Source organism: Diabrotica undecimpunctata, chromosome 8 (genome assembly GCF_040954645.1).
Source record: "Diabrotica undecimpunctata isolate CICGRU chromosome 8, icDiaUnde3, whole genome shotgun sequence".
Lineage (NCBI taxonomy): Eukaryota > Metazoa > Arthropoda > Insecta > Coleoptera > Chrysomelidae > Diabrotica > Diabrotica undecimpunctata.
The window spans coordinates 85336455-85357332 of NC_092810.1; the positions used below are offsets into that span (position 1 = coordinate 85336455).

A 20878-nucleotide genomic window follows, 5' to 3' on the forward strand; every position below is an offset into this window, starting at 1 on the left:
TAATATTAGCGGTATACGATACCTGGAAGAGTGACCGTTACTCTTTTTAGAGTAGTATCCCTCTTCTGGCGCCCTCAATTTTCTTTTCTTCGTTAATTTTCATTATATCTATTCATTTTTCATATCTTCTTTTCTATCCATCATATATATTTTTCTGATTTACTGTCTTTAAAAGGCATGCAAATTGGCCGTATCCATCCTTGAGTTTCTAGTGGTCATTCTCTTGCCTACATTGCTAGCCTAGCCACATTCCGTTCAATATTTTTTTCATTAAATTGTTTACTTAATTGTTATCTATTTTACTTCTATCAATTTTATCCCATATATATATATATATATATATATATATATATATATATATATATATATATATATATATATATATATATATATATATATATATATATATATATATATATATATATATATATATATATATATATATATATAGACCACTCTTCTTATACATCTCTCCTCCTACACACCCCAGTTTTTTGCTACAATTTCTACTTGCTACTTTCTCAATGCATTTCAAAATTTAAGTAAGTTTTTTTAAGTGATTTCTTAACACTATCGACACTATCAAAAGAATTAAGTAATCGATACAAGTGGTGGTAAGAAATGGTGATAATATATAAATACAAGAGCAAGAGACACTTCTAAGAACGAGTGATCCTACGTCAGTATAATTTATAGTTGAAAGAGAACTGCTGAACGTAGTGTGTGTCTACCACTCAAGTTATCTTTGGTAAGAAAAAATGAAAAGATTTTAATCCTCAATTAGAACACATACCTACATAAATTCCAACGGGGGAAAGGGACAACAGAGACTAGTGCTATCGTAAAACAGCAATATAAGTTGCTGCTACTGGAAAATAAACCAAAAAACTGTAACTGTAAACTGTAACTAAACCAAAACGGCCAGGAAGATAACGAAAGGACAAATGTTATAACAAAAAGAAAGAGTGTGAGTTTAGAATAAAAATAAAACAAAAAAATGAGTTAAACCATATAGAGCATTGTATTATTATTTATACTGCAATTGAAATAAATTCTTAAAAATGAAAATAAATTTGATAATAATAAAACTATCTATAACTGGTTGTCATAACAGATGTATATGGAACGGACATCTGCTAATAGGGCTGAAGTACTGCGGAAAACAAACAGGAATCAGCTCAGACTCAACAGGTTTCCTTAGTGGACATGCGCCAGTTAGGGACAGCTGCATACAATGGGACTGTTTTATAGAGACTCGAACTGCAGACTCTGTAGTAGAAAAACTGAAACAGTCAACCATATCTTGCATGACTGCGAGACATTGGATTGCAGGCGACAAACACTTTTTGGAGACAACGAAGTGACTCCAAATATATATGGTACCCTGTAGACCTGTATAAACTAGTACAGGGTTTTAGAATTCTGGAATAGGTATCATAAAAAAATGAAAGATGTACAATAAGCCAATTGGCTGCAGTACGACCGGTTCATAACAGACAGATTCCAGAAAAAAATCTGTCTGCGGTCAAATAAATCTGAGGAAGCTAAAATCTAAAGCAAAAACTTATAAACACGTTAATTAAATATAATAAATAATCTTTTATTTGTCAAATCACTTAAATTGATCTCTAAACCTTGACATTTACCTTTGTTGCGTTATTAAAAATTATTAAAATATTTTTTCCTGGATCATACTAATTACATGTTGTTTTACATCACGTCTTCAATGTTAATAAAACTATTACGGTCTCTATAAAATAACTTTACAAATTAAAAATTGCGCTGATTCTCTGCTCGAGTCAATAACGTACTTAATTAATTTATTTTCCAAAGAGCACGTTGATAGCTGTCTGTTTCGCAGCTCCCAAAATGTCACATTTAATTCTTAATTTAAAAAGGGCGAGAGCTTTTTCATGGTAAAAGGTATTTTTTAATTTTATGAATTAATTTTTTTAGAAATAGAATGAAATAGTAAAGAATACGATTAATTGTCTTGACTCACTTAGTTATTTCTAACAAACGAAAGAAATATTAAAATAAAATAGAAACTCGAGACTCGCAGAATGCTGAAATGTAGTTAGTGGAGCGAGGCATACCTTAAGGTACAGTTATGGGTTCTGCCACCTAAATTTTCCTAAGAAGGAAAACTTTTTACCTTCCTAAAAATTTTCCTATATAGTTCCTCCTAAATTGGTCATAAAGGATAATAGAAAAACACTTCAAGATTAATGTATTTATTAATTTTTACAAATTAACAAACAATATAGAATACAATGATCGACGGACATTTAAAAATAATCATTATTACAAAATATCAAGGTGATGAGTATATGAATTACTTATCATTACAATTATATTAAAATCTCATCAAAATGTATTAAACTTTACCAAAATATTTTTTAGTAGGGACATAATTAACATACATATTTTGTAAGAGTATCCGTGTTAATATTATTGTACAGATATTATACAGTATATACAAGAAGTAAGGTATTACGAAATCTATAGCAAAGGATAAATTTTGAGAGCCAGAAAGGAAAGAAGTTCATTCGCTGATTTATTTAAAAGAAATATGAGGATTGTGATTTGGTCATTGTTCCAAATAGTTATAAAAATGAAAATAGAAATGTTATTTGCCAATATTCTTTTAGAAAACAGCTTGCGAAAAAAAAAAGAATAACTAAATCGGAAACCTCAAAAAAGGTCATAGAAAAGTAGTTTCATAAGCACCAGCATGCAATGGTTGTCGTTGTAGCCACCAACTCGGATGAAAACGATATTTACGGGCGAGAAATGTTAAAAAAATCCTTGGATTTTGTCTAATAGATCATTTATTACACAGTTGACAACGCATAGTCTTAAGTAATATTTTTTAATAAATTTTAATATAGGTACGTAAATTACGATCACACAATAAACGTCAAAGGTTCCCGATAAACTTGGGGTTTAAGAAGAAAACCATATATCAGTCTTGAAATAATTCAACGTAGGTAGCCGGAAAGATTCCAACGCTTCCATTGCATTCTCCTAACCACCAACCGTCATCTTGCTGACGGTACACTGTGATAATATCTCCAGCTTTTATCAGCAACTCATCGTTCATATTGGGGGTGTAAGCGTAAATGGCTCTGCAGGTGGCTATGGGATTAACAGGTGGATCATCTGCGGTGCACAAGTTGTCACCAGTACTGCTGCATTGTGACGAAAATTCGTCTATAGAAGAAAAAAAGTTAGTTAGTTTTTTCCTATATATACAGTCAGGGTTTTTAGCGAATTTAACATTCTCGGTTCCCAGTTTTTGTAATTTTCTTCTATTCAATCGCCCTTTCTCAGATCTCTTTTATTCAGAGACTGTCCCTTACCAGATCTCTTTTGGACCTCAACTTTTCCTTCTCCTTTCAGTTTATTATACGATATAATACTCCGTCTTGAACTTTGCTGATTACGTCTGTACCAAATGACTTATTTATGACCTATATGATTAATAACAGTGTTTTCTCTTTAAGTCGTTTTTCTGAGAGCTTCGTTTTTAATATGTTCTATCTTCTGATAATTTTCTGAGAAAGTCCATTTCTGTTGCCAGTAGTTTGTTTCTTGTTTCACAATTGCAGCATAAATTACAACTTTGTTTTATTTCTTATGTCTTTACCAAATGACTGACTTGAATGCTCTTATGATTGTTCGAGCAGCCCTATGTGCTATGTTCACTATGATGTGTTCACATAAGTAAATTAGAGGTGTTTAGTGTATATCCGTTGTATCAACTTTTTAGACAGATATATTTAGGTTTAACCAGATTAATTGTTAGTCTATATCGATCTCCTCTCACTATATGACCCAGTCAAGACATTTTCCGGTATGTAACAGTCTTTAGCAATTCTCTATCTTTATTGACCCTCCTTAGTACTTTTCAGTACTTAGAATTCACATTTGCAATGATTTGATTCTGTTCATACTTGATACTTTTAGTGTCCACACTTCTACATACAAAAGTACAGACCAAATATATCACTTAACCATTCTTTTTCGTAGTTCTAAATTCCGATGATTATTGCAAAGAAATGTTTTCATTGTCCTAAAAGTAGTTTAAGTCATTGCTATTCTTCGTTTTATTTCTATGTCTGGATCTAATTGGTTCGTTATGACAGTTCCCAAATATGTAATTTTGTGAATTTTTTTAACTTGGACTCCATTTAATTGAATATGAACTATGAAGGAATGGTTTTGTTTGAGTTTATTTTAATGCCCATTTCCTCTCCAACTTCGTGAATACGATCAAGCCGAATTTGAAGACCTTCAATATTTTCTGATAGAATTACTATATATCTGCTTATCTAATTACATTAAGTAGTTCCCTGTTAATTTTAATTTCATATGCCTGTCTGTCAAGTGCCTTTTTAAATAGCTGGTCCGAGTAAACATTGAACAATGTTGAGAACAAAATGCAACCTTGTCTGACTCCTTGTAGTATGGAGATTTCGTCGGTGTAATTGTCTTCAATTTTGACGATATCAGTTTAATAACAGTGCAGATTTTTAATGACATGAATATCTTTGTCATTTATTCCTATATTTTTTAGCATCTGCATTAATTTTACATGCTGTTTATTTTCGAATGCCTTTTCGAAGTCAACGAAGCATGGAAATACATCTTTTCTTTGATCACCGCATTTTTGTGATAGGATATTGTAAAAAGTGCCTCCCTAGTTCCCATAACATTCTAAAACCAAATTGGGTATCTTTGAGATCTTCTTCGCATTTGAGTGTAAATCTGTTGTGGAGTATTCTCAGAAAAATCTTAAGGGTGTGGCTCTTTAGGCTAATTAATCGATATTCTGAGCATTTTCTAGCATTGTGTTTTTTAGGTGTTGCAACAAAGATGGACTTGAGCCAGTCTGCTGTAATCACTCCAGTGTTATATATTGCATTAAAAAGTTTTACTAGTATTTTTATGTTATCTTTATCTATTTTATATTATTTTTATCTATATTTATTATATCTATCTTTATCTATATTTATTTTATTACTTTCCTAATTTTAGCATTTCTTAAAGCGTGTTCTACCTCTGATTTTATAATTTCTGGGACGTCAGTATAATTTTGGTGGGATTCGGTAATATTATTTCTGTCATCTTCAAACAACTCTGATATTATCAAACAACAATCTTATTTCGTTCTTGTTTATAATAATTTTGTTGTTATTTTCAACTAGTACAGAGGGAACTCGTTTTTTAAATATGTTGCTTATTTCTTTTACTGTTTTGTGCACATTAAAAAACTCGTGCCTAGATATCACATCCTCAATTTCCTCGCACCTTTCTCTCATCCATTTTTCTTTGGCTAATTTTATCTCACTTTTAATTCTTCTCTGTAGATGTCTATATTCTATTTTCTTCGATTTTATAAATCGATGCTGTTCCATCAATTTCAACATGCCTTCTGTCATCCATTGATTTTTCTTGATTAAGTTACTTCTGTATTCATTGTTTGTGGAAATTTTGTTAACTTGGTTTTTAATTTCATTCCATAGTTCGATAGTTCCTCTGGATATTCTAGTTTTTCTGCGATATTCTTTATTCTATTCTTGAATTATTTTTTAATGTTATATTTTATGCTTATATCGTCAAAATTAATTATATTGGTTTTTGGTATTTGTCGTTGGATTCGTTTTAACCTTAGTTTACTATCCACCACAAGAAGTTGGTGATCCGATCCAATATCTGCTCTTGGAAATGTAGTGACTTTGTTGACGGCATTTCGGTATTTCCAATTACAATAGTTTAATTATGTTTCTCTTATGAACTTATTATGTCTATATAATTTTGATGATCTGAACAACTCAAATAGAGAGAGGTTTTTGTTTTTTGATATTTTCAACTTAACATCCAATAAACCTTAACTTACCAAAGTCAGAATCTGGCTGATTCGAATTGCCATCTGCAGATCCTCTGACTAACCAATCCGAATCATCTACGTCATTATTGTGGGGATCAGAGTTATCTGATTGGTTCGACCGTGTCGATTTCTGGCTAACAGGACTCTTCTCTGTTTCACACCATTCGTCTCGTAACCATTGAGGAACCTAAAAAATACAAAACTTCGTAAAAAAATTAATAGGTAACTTTTTAAAAACTAAATGATATATGTATAAGAAAATTCTTTGTTTGCTTAGTTTAGTAACCAGAGATTGATAGTATTTGTAAGTTCACCATCAAGTTCGGATGATATGGTAACGGAAGCTAAACTCATTAAATTAAACTCGACATTACACTATAATGATTTTCTTATGCGTTTTTGTACTGGCAAGTTGCTTCTGTGTCATAGTTCAGTTTTAAGTTTCTTTTTTTTTATTTGTTTTGGAGTATCTTCTATCTATTCTTTGAATGCTAGTAATATTGTATTGTTTAAAAATAATATAAAAATAATAATATGATATTAATTACATACAATTAAATTTTTCTTTACAGACGATTCTGGATAACTTTATTCATATGATCCTTACGACTCGATTTCGCATCAGTTATACCACTAATATTTTCCAGACTATTATTAACCCAGCACATAACTTTTTGTACAGTTTGCCTTTGTCTTCTTCCATATATTGACGCGTCATCAATCTGCCTCTTGTAAAACGATTTACTCACAAATAGTAATTATTTGATTATGATATTTGATATTTGACTTGATATTGTCTGACAATACTCTCCATTTAACTATTGAAAAAGTTAATAACCGAAAGAAATTTTATACTTAAATAAGAAAACTGTATCCTATTTGTAGTTATAGAAGAATCCGACCAAATAGTACAATGGGACAAATAATAAAATCATGAACATAATCTATTAATAAAATATATATAATCACCGGATGAAAGACACCGAATCAGTGAGAAGAATGGGGGAAGCAAAAATCTTTAAAAACAAAAAAGGGGAAAGACTAAAACGGACATGGGATGACGTAATCGGTATGTATATATATATATATATATATATATATATATATATATATATATATATATATATATATATATTTCAAATTATTTTTTCGACCGTACTGTTTCAATACAAAAGATACATTTTCTTTTGTCAATGCTGTAAATGGAATTCAGCTACCAGATAACTATGTTTTGATATCATTAGACGTAGTGTCATTGTTTACTAACATCCCAATAAAGTTAATCATTGAAATCATACAAGAAAAATGGTCTAAAATAGAACAATTCACGTCATTATCTAAGAAAGATTTCCTGTCATTATTAACATTCTTATTTGACAGCACATATTTTTGTTTTTGTGATAAATTCTATAAACAAATATTTGGAACACCAATGGGCAGTCCTATTAGTCCTATTTTAGCAACAATTATCCTAGACCATTTATTAGACCTTGGAATCTCAAAATTGCCGTTTTCACTAGCATTTATTTATAAATTTGTTGATGATATAATATGCAGTGTACCATTCAACCATATTCAGACAGTACAAACGATCTTTAATTCACTCCATCAAAATATTCAATTCACTGTCGAATATGAAAATGAAAATAGTATACCTTTTCTAGATACCAAAGTCATAAGAACTAATGATAACAAAATCATATTAGATTGGTATCAAAAAGATACTGCATCCGGCAGATTTATAAATTATTATTCTAATCATCCTAGAAGTCAAAAATTTAACACAATTGTATCTATGAAAAATCGTGTAACGACAATCTGTGATCGGAGTTTCCTAGATGTCAATTTAAAGAAACTTTTTGAAATGTTTTTAAACAATGGCTACCCAAAACATATATTAAAAAAACTTATTTATAACACTAACTTTTACAATAGAGCTTTAATAAATAATCCACAACCAGTTTCATATAAAAAATACCTTTCATAAAAAAAATTTAACAGACCAAATTGTCCCACTTTTCAAAACATTTCCGAACATTAAATTAATTAAATACAATCCACTTCTAAATTCAAGGTTATTCTCAAAAATAAAAGTTAAAACTCCAAATTCATTAATGAGTAATATAATTTATAGAATAAATTGCAGTCAATGTCAAAGTTGTTATATTGGTCAAAGTCAACAGTGGCTTAAAAAACGTGTCACTCAACACAAAAGTGACTGTAACATACAAAAAAAACTCTTGTGCCTTAGTGGACCACCACTTGAAGACAGGACATAACTTTGACTTTAATAATGTAAAAATCTTGGAACAAGTTGATAATTATAGAAATCGGCTTTTCCTTGAAATGGTACACATTAATAAAACTCCTGAATCTATCAATTATAAAACAGACACCAATCATTTAAGTAATATCTACTGCAACATACTAAACAATATATAATATGATAGATCTTAACCTTTAAACACAAACTTAGTAATTCTCTAGTAACTGTACCTATAATTTTATTACATTCCTAAATATCAGTATTGCAGTAACTGACTACATACCATCAATTACATTTTATAGATCAATTTATCGTGTTCCTGATTCTTTCTCAATTCTATTAATTCCATCTTTCCACTTTATAAAATGAATAATACTGTCATAGTAATAATTGTTTATTTTAACCTACTCGCTGAAAATTGTACAACGGGAATTCACTCTATAACATATTGCGGTTACCATAACTCCTTAATAAAATCAAACAAATATGTCATTTATTTAGATATGTCAAAAAAATTTAAATTTTCATTCTTATAGTTGTAAGTATTAAAATATTCATTTTGTTTACATATAATCATTAATTATTCTAATAAATTTACAGTTTTCTCCTGAAGAAGTCACAAAATCGTGACTAAATATTGAGACTGAACAAATAGAGTTTTATTTCCTGACCGATTGCTGATACTATAAATCAATATATATATATATATATATATATATATATATATATATATATATATATATATATATATATATATATATATTTATAAGATAAGATTAATACTATTACAATAATTAAACTCAACAGTCTTCCGGGTTGAAACGCGTCGATTATCATTACGCCGAGCTTTCCAAATCCTCTTGGACGTCTTCTACAGGGCTTCCGAGGCCTTAGTCTCCCAAGCCCCCAGTATTTACTACACTGATCACTAACCAATGCATTACTGCCAGTGGGAACATTTATACCATCGATGGTGACGTGGTTCTGGTTGAAGTTGGCGTGAAAGTTAGCGAGAGGATGGGCGCGGAGTTGGCGCGAACATTTCTGACAGTAGGATTTTTACTTGCGGGTAGAGCGGCCGATTATTTTCTTTATGAGAAAATATATTTTCTTTACGAGAGGTCTCCATGTCGAAGGTAACTGTATGCCGTCATCTCTTTTATTGAGACAATTTGACCTTTTTTTAATTTCTATGGCTTCTCGGATAATTCTTGGTTTATATAAGCGGATAAAGGCTATTGTTCTGGAATTTTCAAAATCAATTTTGTGACCTGTATGAAGATGGTGTTGACCTAGAGCTGAAATTGAATCGGAATTGCAAACAAAAATGAAATGTTCATAAATCCTATTTTGGATTCTACGATTTGTTTGGTCTATATAGGATGGGGGACAGTCTGCTTAAGGAATTTCACAGACTCCGTGTTTTGTTCATTTCGAATGATGTCTTTGATTGATCGGAAAAGAGAAGAAAGTTTTTGTTGAGAGATAAATATTGCCTTTATTCCTCTTGATTTTAGAACTTTGTCGATTTTGTCAGTGACATCAGAGGTGTCCCTTACAACGTAAATCCTATATTATGAGATAGTTTTGACCATATCAACACACAGACAGCCCTAAACACTTTCGAATCTAAGACTGGAACACTGACTGAAGTGAAAACGCCACTTAAGCTTTAGCAAAAGGTTTGACTTACTCTGTTGTCCCAAGTTACATTCAATTTGAGACAATCATTTGTCAAACTGAAGAAGCTATCTCCAGTTTACCTTCCAAAGATGCTGAAATAACTAGACAGTACATTGCTAGAGTTCTTAGAAACTCAAAACCTTCGTTTCCAAACATTAGCCAATCCGAGAAAAAAGCCCTGAAATAACTACAGTTAAATCCAAATCTAGTCATTGTTCCTGCCGATAAAGGAACTGCCGCCGTCATCCTAAACACTTCTTCTTACAATAATAAACTCAAATTTTTTAATACTTGAGACAACAGACCAATTCCTAATAATCCAACAACATATCTCGAGAAAACACCAACAGCCATTATCAGTAAAACCTCTCTTCCTGTTGACATAAAGAAATCTCTAATTCCTCGTGAAAAGTCTTCCAGAACACCTCGACTATATTATTATGGCCTACCCAAAGTTCTTAAACTGGATATTTCTCTACGTCCCATTGTCAGTGCATACAACTGCCGTACACAACCATTGGCTAAGTACTTTGCCAAAACTCTACAACCTCTTGCATGCTTCATTCTTCATCAAAAATTCTTTCCATTTTATTTAACTTCTTAAACAATACCCTATCTCACCATCAGACATTCTAGTAAGTTTTGATATCGTTTCATTCTTTACAAAAATTCCTATAGACGAAACTCTAAACATTCTGAAAACTAAATACAGTAACCAGCAAGACCACTTATCTCTTATTAAACATTGTACGTCCAACACTTATTTCATCTTCCAAAATCAATTAAACGGACAAATAAATGAAGCCCCAATGGGCTCCCCACTATCTCCAATAATTGCCAATATTTTTATGGAAGACTTCACGACCCAAGAACTATCTTTGGAATACTTTGGTGTCTTTTTAACCCCATCTGAATGGTATACATCCTAGTATCCAGTTCACGATGGAGGTGGAAACTGATTCATTCCTACCTTTTCTCGACGTTATCATAAAGAAAAACCAATCCCAAGGTTTTCATCCCTCTGTTAATCGAAAACCCAGACATACCAATCGTTTGCGATGATACAATTGAATCCAAAATCAGTTTTATAAACATTCCATTTCTGTTCGCAATTCCGATTCAATTTCAGCTCTAGGTCAACACCATCTTCATACAGGTTAAAAAATTGATTTTGAAAACTCCAGGACCACAACCCCCATCCGCTTGTATAAACTAAGAATTATCCGAGAAGTCATAGAAATTGAAAAAAGACCAAATTTTCTGAATAAAAGAGATGACGGCATCCGGTTACCTTGGTTGGTAAATCCGGCTCGATCCTCCACTCAATATTCCGCCCCCCAGTAAAAATAGAGCGAAATTAATCACCAAACTATCGAAACAGTATCTGAAGGCAAGAAAAAGAGGGAATTCTAACCTAGACTTATAATGTTGTTCTGAAGCTATTTTCTTGTGGCATTTTAAAGTAATTACTATTTAAATGGGAATAAGCCACAATTAAAGGTTAAAGTACGTTTATTGACGTTTCAATTTCCACTTCGGAAATCGTTCTCAAAATACAAACATTAGTAAATTACACAAATTTTGTTTTTTTGTTACTTAGTGAAAAATTCTTCTAATAATTTAATTTTATCTGACTCATCTATATTGACAATTCAGACATACATTATACATTTTAAAGTAGACGACTTTAAAATGATATTGCCAATATTGTTGAGTTGCGTTCCTGGGACGACTTTACTTATAAGATAGTTCATTCGATTACATGAAATCAACTTTAACTTGAGAATATCCGTCAGAAAATTTATTGAAGGTAAACTAAATGCACGATCAAATACTTACCATATCGGGATAGTATTATGAGGTTTTTTTCCTGGTTTTTCCCTCATAATTTACTATATAATCACTAACAGGAGAATTTTACTGTCATCATGGCATGTATTTGTCTTTTTAAAGACGAATTACATGTTATGATCTTTTCTGACGGATATTCTCAAGTTAAAGTTGATTTCATGTAATCAAATGAACTATCTTATAAGTAAAGTCATCCCAGGAACGCAACTCAACGATATTGGCAATATCATTTTAAAGTTGTCTACTTTAAAATGTATAATGTATGTCTGAATTGTCAATATAGATGAGTCAGATAAAATTAAATTATTAGAAGAATTTTTCACTAAGTAACAAAAAAAAACAAAATTTGTTTAATTTACTAATGTTTGTATTTTGAGAACGATTTCCAAAGTGGAAATTGAAACGTCAATAAACGTACTTTAATCTTTAATTGTGGCTTATTCCCATTTAAATAGTAATTAGACTTATAATAACAACACAATCCGAAGGTGGGACAGGCAAGTAAGAAGAAAAAGTATGAAGTAGAGTAAGAAATGACTAGCTATCAAGATCTCTAGAACGCAACCTTCTTCTTTTAAATTTACACATAAACTGTACAAAGTTTTCACCTTAAGAATACTAGTACCCACTTACTTTTAGTACGCTTTGCTGTAGCCCTGATTTATCTCTAGTTATAGTGATATGTGAAGCAAGTGGATGGGATGCTCTGGGTCGACTGTCCAATTCAGATAGGGCATTCTGGACCTTGTGCTTTGCTGCCTCTAGATATGTTAACATTGATTTCATCTAAAATAAAAATATACCACAATTAAAATTTGGTTTCGGATGCAATAAAAAACTGGATATGATGCAAGAAACGTGTAAGATAGCTATTGGAAATAATTTTCTTCCTCTTCTTGAAGGGACGTCTTATATTGAATTTTCGGAATTACTCTGGCAAATCGATTACTATCAACCCATATTTTAAAAAGCAATAAATTATCTAATATGCCACATAATTTTTCTAGACACTATTCCACGTTTGTTTTCTTTTTTCTTTTTAGTATTAGTTGTAATACCTCATATTTGTTATTTTTTATTATAAGGTCATGATATCGCAATTCTTGATTATACACAAATAGTACCCCTCTACTAGTACTCTTTCTGGTACCCACTCTTATAAGTACCTCTTCATTGTTCATGAGATCGAGCTATGATATTTTCAACATTCTATAATAGTATATTATATTATTATAGTAAGTATATATCCAAATCTCGAATGCCTCTAAATTTATTTATCGTGTATCCAAATTGTTCATTATTACCATGAAATACTGACTGTTCAGTGTCCATGTCTTAAAACTATATAAAAATAAAGACTAATATAGGTACGGTGTGTCGTATTTAAGATATATTTCCGTTATTTCGAAAAATAAAGATTTCAAATTCCCGATATTTTCCTTCAAGTTAAGGGTATCGAAGGAGCAGGAAGTTTTCAGAACGAGACGAAGGCGAGACCTGGAATCCTGCTAATCCCGTAAAATCACTTTTGGATCGTGTTACGATATTTTTTTCTGTAGTCGTTAATTATGTTAAAAAGAATCTAAATCGATACATAACTTTGAGGAAAGCAATAACTTCTTGAAATATAGGCTTATATATTATTTTTAATGTTAATTGTGGACTTATGCATTGAGTAATTGTGTATTCAAATATTTTAATAAAATGAAATAATATTATAAAATAAAATTATTTTATTTTTATGGTAAGTTTAGTAAGCTTTTTAGTAAATGGTCAGTATTTTTTTATTATGATTATTATTAGTAGCTTTGACCACTGCATTTTTAAAATTCGTTCCATGTGCTTTTTAAAAGATCGTGTGTGCCATTAGTACACTTTATACTTATTTATCTAAATCTTCATTAAATTTCTGTTTTACTGTTATTATTATATATTTCTATATTATATATTATTATATTTCGTATTGCTTTTGATCGGACATAAATGTTAAAAGAAGTACATTATTTGTTACAATATCGGCACTAGGGCAGGTTTTGGCAATTTTTAAATTATTTTTGAATATACTTTCAGAATCGAACCGAATATTAGTCATATCAATCAAATTGATTGCGAAAAATCTGGTCTGCTGTACTTTCTGGAGAAGGTTAAGTACCTATGTAATATCTTGGGTGATGTTTGAACCATGCATTTGCAAGAATCATTGAACGATCTTGATGAAACTCAATCAGTTTATACCAGAAATTCCTTGTGAAAATCATCTATAATAATGTTAATATCATGTTATTTCCATTTCTTTATACTATGTATCTGTTTTCTTTTTATCCGCTTCTCTTTATTAGTGGCAGGCTTAGCAATATTAATTCATATTAGCATATTCAGATCATGAGAATTTCATACAAACCAAGAGGTTTATATACAATATCTTTATTTGTTGAATACTATTCTTTAGTTTTGCTGAGTCAAACCATATACACAATACACAATATCCAAGTGGCATACCTAATATATATATATATATATATATATATATATATATATATATATATATATATATATATATATATATTATATATATATATATATACATATATATATATATATATATATATATATATATATATATATATATATATATATATATTTATGTATATATATACATATATATATATATAAATATATATATATATATATATATATATATATATATATATATACTTCATTATCTAATACACACTTTAAGAATCTAAAACACATTTATAATTATCTCTAATGTAGATAATATGTCATTATTCGATAGGAATAATTTTCAAAATATTCCTAAAATAAATTGTAAAATAACAAATAATTTTTCTGTTATGACTTACATGATATAATTTTTCTATGACGCTCTGTTGGGAATCTTCGGATCCAAAGCTGGGCGTTTGCTGGATGGCCTTAGATAAATTTTCTAAACCTATTTTGGACTTTCTTTCCCTTTCCATGTCTTGCCTGATTAATTGAAGTAATTTCACAAGTGCCTATGAATATAAACATAATGTTAATTGTCTGGAAAAATATAATATAATATTATTTATAAATTTTCTGTGGTATGCTGAGTAGTACCTACTCAAAGAGTTACTGTAAACTATATCCACATAAATAATTTTAGTGTTCTGGTCGTAATGACATATTTAAAATTTTTTTAGTTTCACAACTGTTTGTAGTATTAATGTCATGCAAATTTTCTTCTATCTAAATTCAAAAAAAGTTGTACTAGATACTGCCATTTTTATTGATTTTATAATACAAAAAATAATCACAAAATTAACTTTTAAGGCTGTTTTTTCCACAAATAATAATTAAATTATTACGTAGTTGGCACTTAAAAAATGATTAAATTTTAATTTCTTATATATATTTTATCTTTAAATATGACGTTAATTTCTTGTTAATTTAGATTATTATTATATTACTAAATACTTACTTGTTTTCGCCTTTCTCGATTCATAGCCAATGTGGTATGTTCGCAATAAAAATCTGGCAGTAATTGCTCCGAAACTTGTTGTGAACTGTGCCTGAGATTCTGGAACGTGACTAGGTCTTTGGTAGGGTCTGCTTGATTAACAGGACCTTTGAGCCTTTCGGATGCCTAAGAGGAAAAGATAAATTTACTTAAGATAATATATATATATATATATATTTATATTTATATATATTATTTATATATATATACATATATTTATATATATATATATATATATATATATATATATTTATATATATATATATATATATATATATATATATATATATATATATATATATTTAGATATTTATATATATATTTATATATATATATATATATATATATATATATATATATATATATATATATATATATATATATATATATATGTATATACATACTTATAAAAGTAAAATGTAATGGCATGTCTCGCAAAACAGAAAACCAAAAAAGGTATATACATGGAAGGCAACCGTATACACGTATTTCTGACTATTGGTCGTCTTCAGTACGGTGCAGCCAAGTTAGAAAAGGAGCATGTTAACTGGAAACCATCATGGTATTCTAACTTTAATGCCACAAATTGGTCGCATTGCTCCTGTAGTGATCCTTTCCCAAGTTAACATGCTCCTTTTCTAAGATATATATATATATATATATATATATATATATATATATATGTACATATATATATATATATATATATATATATATATATATATATATATATATATATATATATATATATATATATATATATATGTATATATATATGTATATACAGGGTGTTTCAAAAAGGTATGTCATAAATTAAATCACGCATTCCGGGGAGAAAAATAAATTGATTGAATCGAACTTACCTTAGACAAAAGTGTACACAAAAAAAGTTACAGCCCTTTGAAGTTACAAAATAAAAATTGTTTTTTTGCATTATCTCCTAAACTACTTGACATTTTGTAATAAAAATGGACAAGTTACTTTCTTGTTCTGAAAGCATTTTTCATAAAAAAAAAACAACAAAATCTAAGCGCACAGAAAAATTTTAAGGGAGGTGTGCAGCCCTAAATCCCCCCAAACTTTTCAGTACGTTCCAATCAAATGAATTTTGTGGCAGCATTAGTTTAACACATTTTTTGTTTAATTTTTTTGCTTCTTATCACTTTTTTTAAAAAACAGTTTTTATTGAGTTACGACCGTTTTCATTAAACTTCTTATCTTATATATAAAATCTTTTAGAAACCACATATTTTGCCTTATTGCAATATTCACTTCTTCCAAATACTCTTGTAAATCGTTTGCCAAGAACTGCAAGTAATTATCACCATTTAAATTGTTGGGAAGAAATATTGGGCCTATTAGATTGTTATCCACAATTCCTGCTCAAACATTAACTTTAATCCTTTGGTAATGAGTCGTTTTTTTTGGCGTGAGGATTTTCGTCGGCCCAAATGTGCTCGATATGATGGTTTGTTATTCCATTTCTAGTGAAGGTAGCTTCGTCGGTAAACAAAATATTTCTAATAAAATTAACCTTTTGAGTGTTTTCCATTAACAACCAATCGCAAAATCCAATCCTTTTAGGATAATCTTTAACCAATAACTCCTGAACCGTTGTTAAGTGATCTGTTAAGCAGCTGATCCTTCAAACGCGTCTAAACCCTTACGTGAGGAACATTTAGTTGAGCAGCTATTACCCTTGTATTTGTTCCAGAGACTTCTTCAATGATTTCTAAAATGTCTTCATCAGTTGCATCCATTATTGGACGAGCACTATTGCCAGCAACTTGTGGTTGGAATGTACCCATTTCCCGTAAAAGACGATCAATGGTCAGAAATAATCGTCTATCGGGTGTATTTCGATTGAGGTATTTTACTGCATAACGCCTTGCGGCTGCTGCACTATTTCTTTGACATTCGCCTACGATATTCCCGATAGTTTATTGAAATCATAATTGAATCTGATCCAACTTACCCAAAGTTAAATGCATGTCTGTCATTTTCTGAAATGTGTAGGCCATTGTAATATAAAATTTTTTAATATTAATCTTATTCACACAATAAATGATAGCTTCAAATTATTGACTATTATTGATGGAACTGTTTGTAATTATTGTATCCGTAGAAACTAATTGTAATTTTATGGCCAACTAGGAAAAAACTAGTTTTTCGAGAAAGTGATACGAGGCAAAAAGTTTGAAAAATAATGTGTTAAACTAATGATGCCACAAAATTCATTTATTCATTTGATTTGAACGTACTCAAAAGTTTGGAGGGATTTAGGGCTGCACACCCCCCTTAAAATTTTTCTATGCGCTTAGATTTTGTTGTTACTTTTGTATGAAAAATGCTTTCAGAAGAAGAAAGTAACGTGTCCATTTTTATTACAAAATGTCAAGTAGTTTAGGAGGTGATGCAAAAAAAAAATTTATTTTGTAACTTCAAAGGGCTGTAACTTTTTTATGTACACTTTTGTACTAAGGTAAGTTGGATTAAATCAATTTATTTTTGTCCCCGGAATGCGTGATTTAATTTATGACATACCTTTTTGAAACACCCTATATATATATATATATATATATATATATATATATATATATATATATATATATATATATATATATATATATATATATATAGTGGCAAAGATGGCCAATTATCTCGTCAATTACTTGTCATCATTGTACACCATTTGAGATACACCTATTTTGGGATATTGGTATACGGGGATTACATATTTGATATTTGCATTGCCAGATTTGCCGTTTCTCTTATAATATTAGTAACTTTGGTTTCTCAATTTCATCACCCTGTATATTCAGTCATTATTGGAATCTCCTATTCAATACGAGTTTAACCATATGAAACACTTATGATTTTATGTAGTCTCGAAGGATTTAAATACATAAAACAGAAGTCTGGCAACGCCTAATTTTCTCAATAAATTTTTTAATCCTAACTATTTTCAACTACATTAAAACGTAACAATTGATAGATCACAATTTTTTTTAACATAATGATTACTTTGTCAAGATCAAGTGTTCAAAATGTGCTCCATTTGTGAGTTGACAGTACCCTAATCGATGGTAGAATGCATCTACCACATTTCTCTATGATTGTCTAGAAATTATTTGAGAATCATCGATAATGCGTTGTCAATCCATCGTCCAGAAAATATCTCATCTAAATAACGCCGAACATTTAAACCAAAATGAGCTGGAGCTCCATCTTGCTGAAACCATATCTGATTAAAATTGGCCCCAAACAAGTTTCTCAGTATAGGTACAATTTCATTTCTAAGTAACATTTCGTAACTATCTGACGTTAAATTTCCTTCGATAAAAATGGCCCAATTAACTGAGAACCTACTATACCTGACCATACATTTAATTTTTGTGGTCTTTGAGTATAGTTTTCACGCATACAGTGTAGATTTGTCACTCCAGTACCTTAAATTGTGTCGATTTACACTTCCACACAATGTACAGGTTGCTTCGTCGGAGAAACATATTCTGTTAACGAAATTTTCATCATTTTCAATTTTATCCATCATTACCTCAGTAAACTTTAATCTACGATCGAAGTAGTCTTCACTTAATTCTTGTAATAAGTTAATTTTGTATGGTTTAAATTTATTCTTACGTAATACACGTAAGACTGAAGAACGACCTACATCATGTACTTGTACAACCCTGCGTGAGGATGTATGTGGATCTTCAACAAAACTTTGCAATATATCTAAAGTTTTGTTGTCATTCATAACTCCTTTCGGTCCACCTGATCGGTATCTATCTTTTACTTTTCCAGATTCCTCAAATCGCTTTACAGTTTTTTGTACCGTCGCCTTATGAATAGGAGAACGGTTTGGGAAAGTATCATTGAACAAGTTTTCTACTTCACAATAAGATCTTTTTCTGTCACCGTACCCTCTCATCATTAGAATAGTAATTCGTTATTTTTCGTTAAGAGCCATTTTAGAGAAGCAATTTTATCTTGCAGGACTTTTCGAAACACAACTACTGTCAGTGTTTGTTAATAATGTAAATGTTGAACAAATGTCAAAATAACAGCATTCTACGTTTAAATATTTAAATTGATTAACATCTACATATTTTGCACTATTTTATGTATTTAAGACCTTCCAGACTACACAAAATCATAAGTGTTACATATGGTTGAACTCGTATTGAATAGGAGATTCCAATAATAACTGAATATACAGGGTGATGAATTTGAATAACCAAATTTACTAATAATATAAGAAAAACGGCAAATCTGGCAACATTGCAAATATCAAACATGGAATCTTCGTATCCCAAAATAGGTGTACCTCAAATTTTGTAAAATTATGACTAACAATTTACGAGATAATTGGTCGTTTTCAGACTTTTGAGCCACTTTGTATATACCATGAGGTCCATATGTATGGAATAAATTCATTTTTGGCGTTATTATGTACTATCTAAAAAAAAACATGAAACAGGTCGATTTTTATTCTTAAATTAACAATTTACAGTATGAAAATATTATCCCTTTCCAGCACCCCCTTTGAATTATAAGAATTTATATATAATAAATAATATTATTTATTATATATAAATTTATTAGAAAGGGATTTTAGTCCTTTGTTTAGAAATATAAAGTTTTTTAAGTTTGGTGCAATCATAACTGAGAAAATTGATTTTTAAAATGTAAAATTTTGATAATGTCTCTATCACAAAACTTTAGGTTAAATGGAAATAATAATGTCACATAATATTTAGAATGTATTTTTCAATGTAATTTTCAATTAAATTAAATGTACGAAGACGGTTGCGTTTCGATTTAATTTAAGTCTCTTACCACACCCTAACACGTGTTTCTGGGTCTACCCATCATCAGAGAGAGTTTGTAAGAAGACTACTCAAAACGCACCGACTACTCTGGCAATTATAGGAAAAACAATTACCAAAGTATGCTACTAGAGATCTCTAGTGAGGAAATATGAAGTTAAATGTGTCGATAGCAATTAAAGTAAATTGTATACCCAAGCTTAATCAAGCCATTCAGAGCGATGCTGGGAATATTTATATTCCACTATGCATCAACAATTTACCCATATAAATTAACATCATTCTTGTACTCATTGCGTCGAGTAAGGACGATAAATATACGAAGACGGTTGCGTTTCGATTTAATTTAAGTCTCTTACCACTCCCTAACCCGTGTTTCTGGGTCTACCCGTCATCAGAGAGAGTTTGTAAGAAGGCTACTCAAAACGCACCGACTACTCTGGCAATTATAGGAAAAACAATTACCAAAGTATGCTACTAGAGACCTCTAGTGAGGAAATATGAAGTTAAATGTGTCGATAGCAATTAAAGTAAATTGTATACCCAAGCTTAATCAAGCCATTCAGAGCGATGCTGGGAATATTTATATTCCACTATGCATCAACAATTTACCCATATAAATTACCATCATTCTTGTACTTATTGCGTCGAGTAAGGGCGATAAATATACGAAGACGGTTGCGTTTCGATTTAATTTAAGTCTCTTACCTTGGGTATACAATTTACTTTAATTGCTATCGACACATTTAACTTCATATTTCCTCACTAGAGGTCTTTAGTAGTATACTTTGGTAATTGTTTTTCCTATAATTGCCAGAGTAGTCGGTGCGTTTTGAGTAGTCTTCTTACAA

General features: G+C 30.1%; 1 protein-coding gene across 2 annotated transcripts in view; it reads right to left on the reverse strand.

Moving 5' to 3' along the window:
* Positions 1–2218: 2218 nt before the first annotated feature.
* Nost (Nostrin) overlaps positions 2219–20878 on the reverse strand; it is a 410702-nt gene continuing 392042 nt past the window's right edge. For both annotated transcript variants that reach the window (XM_072540547.1, XM_072540546.1), the window contains exons 9-13: positions 15157–15321; positions 14558–14710; positions 12327–12479; positions 5903–6080; positions 2219–3213 (exon numbers count right to left, since the gene is read on the reverse strand). In XM_072540547.1, coding sequence (XP_072396648.1) covers positions 2966–3213; positions 5903–6080; positions 12327–12479; positions 14558–14710; positions 15157–15321 — 897 coding nt within the window. In that variant the 3' untranslated portion in view covers positions 2219–2965. The remainder of the gene's footprint in view (positions 3214–5902; positions 6081–12326; positions 12480–14557; positions 14711–15156; positions 15322–20878) is intronic.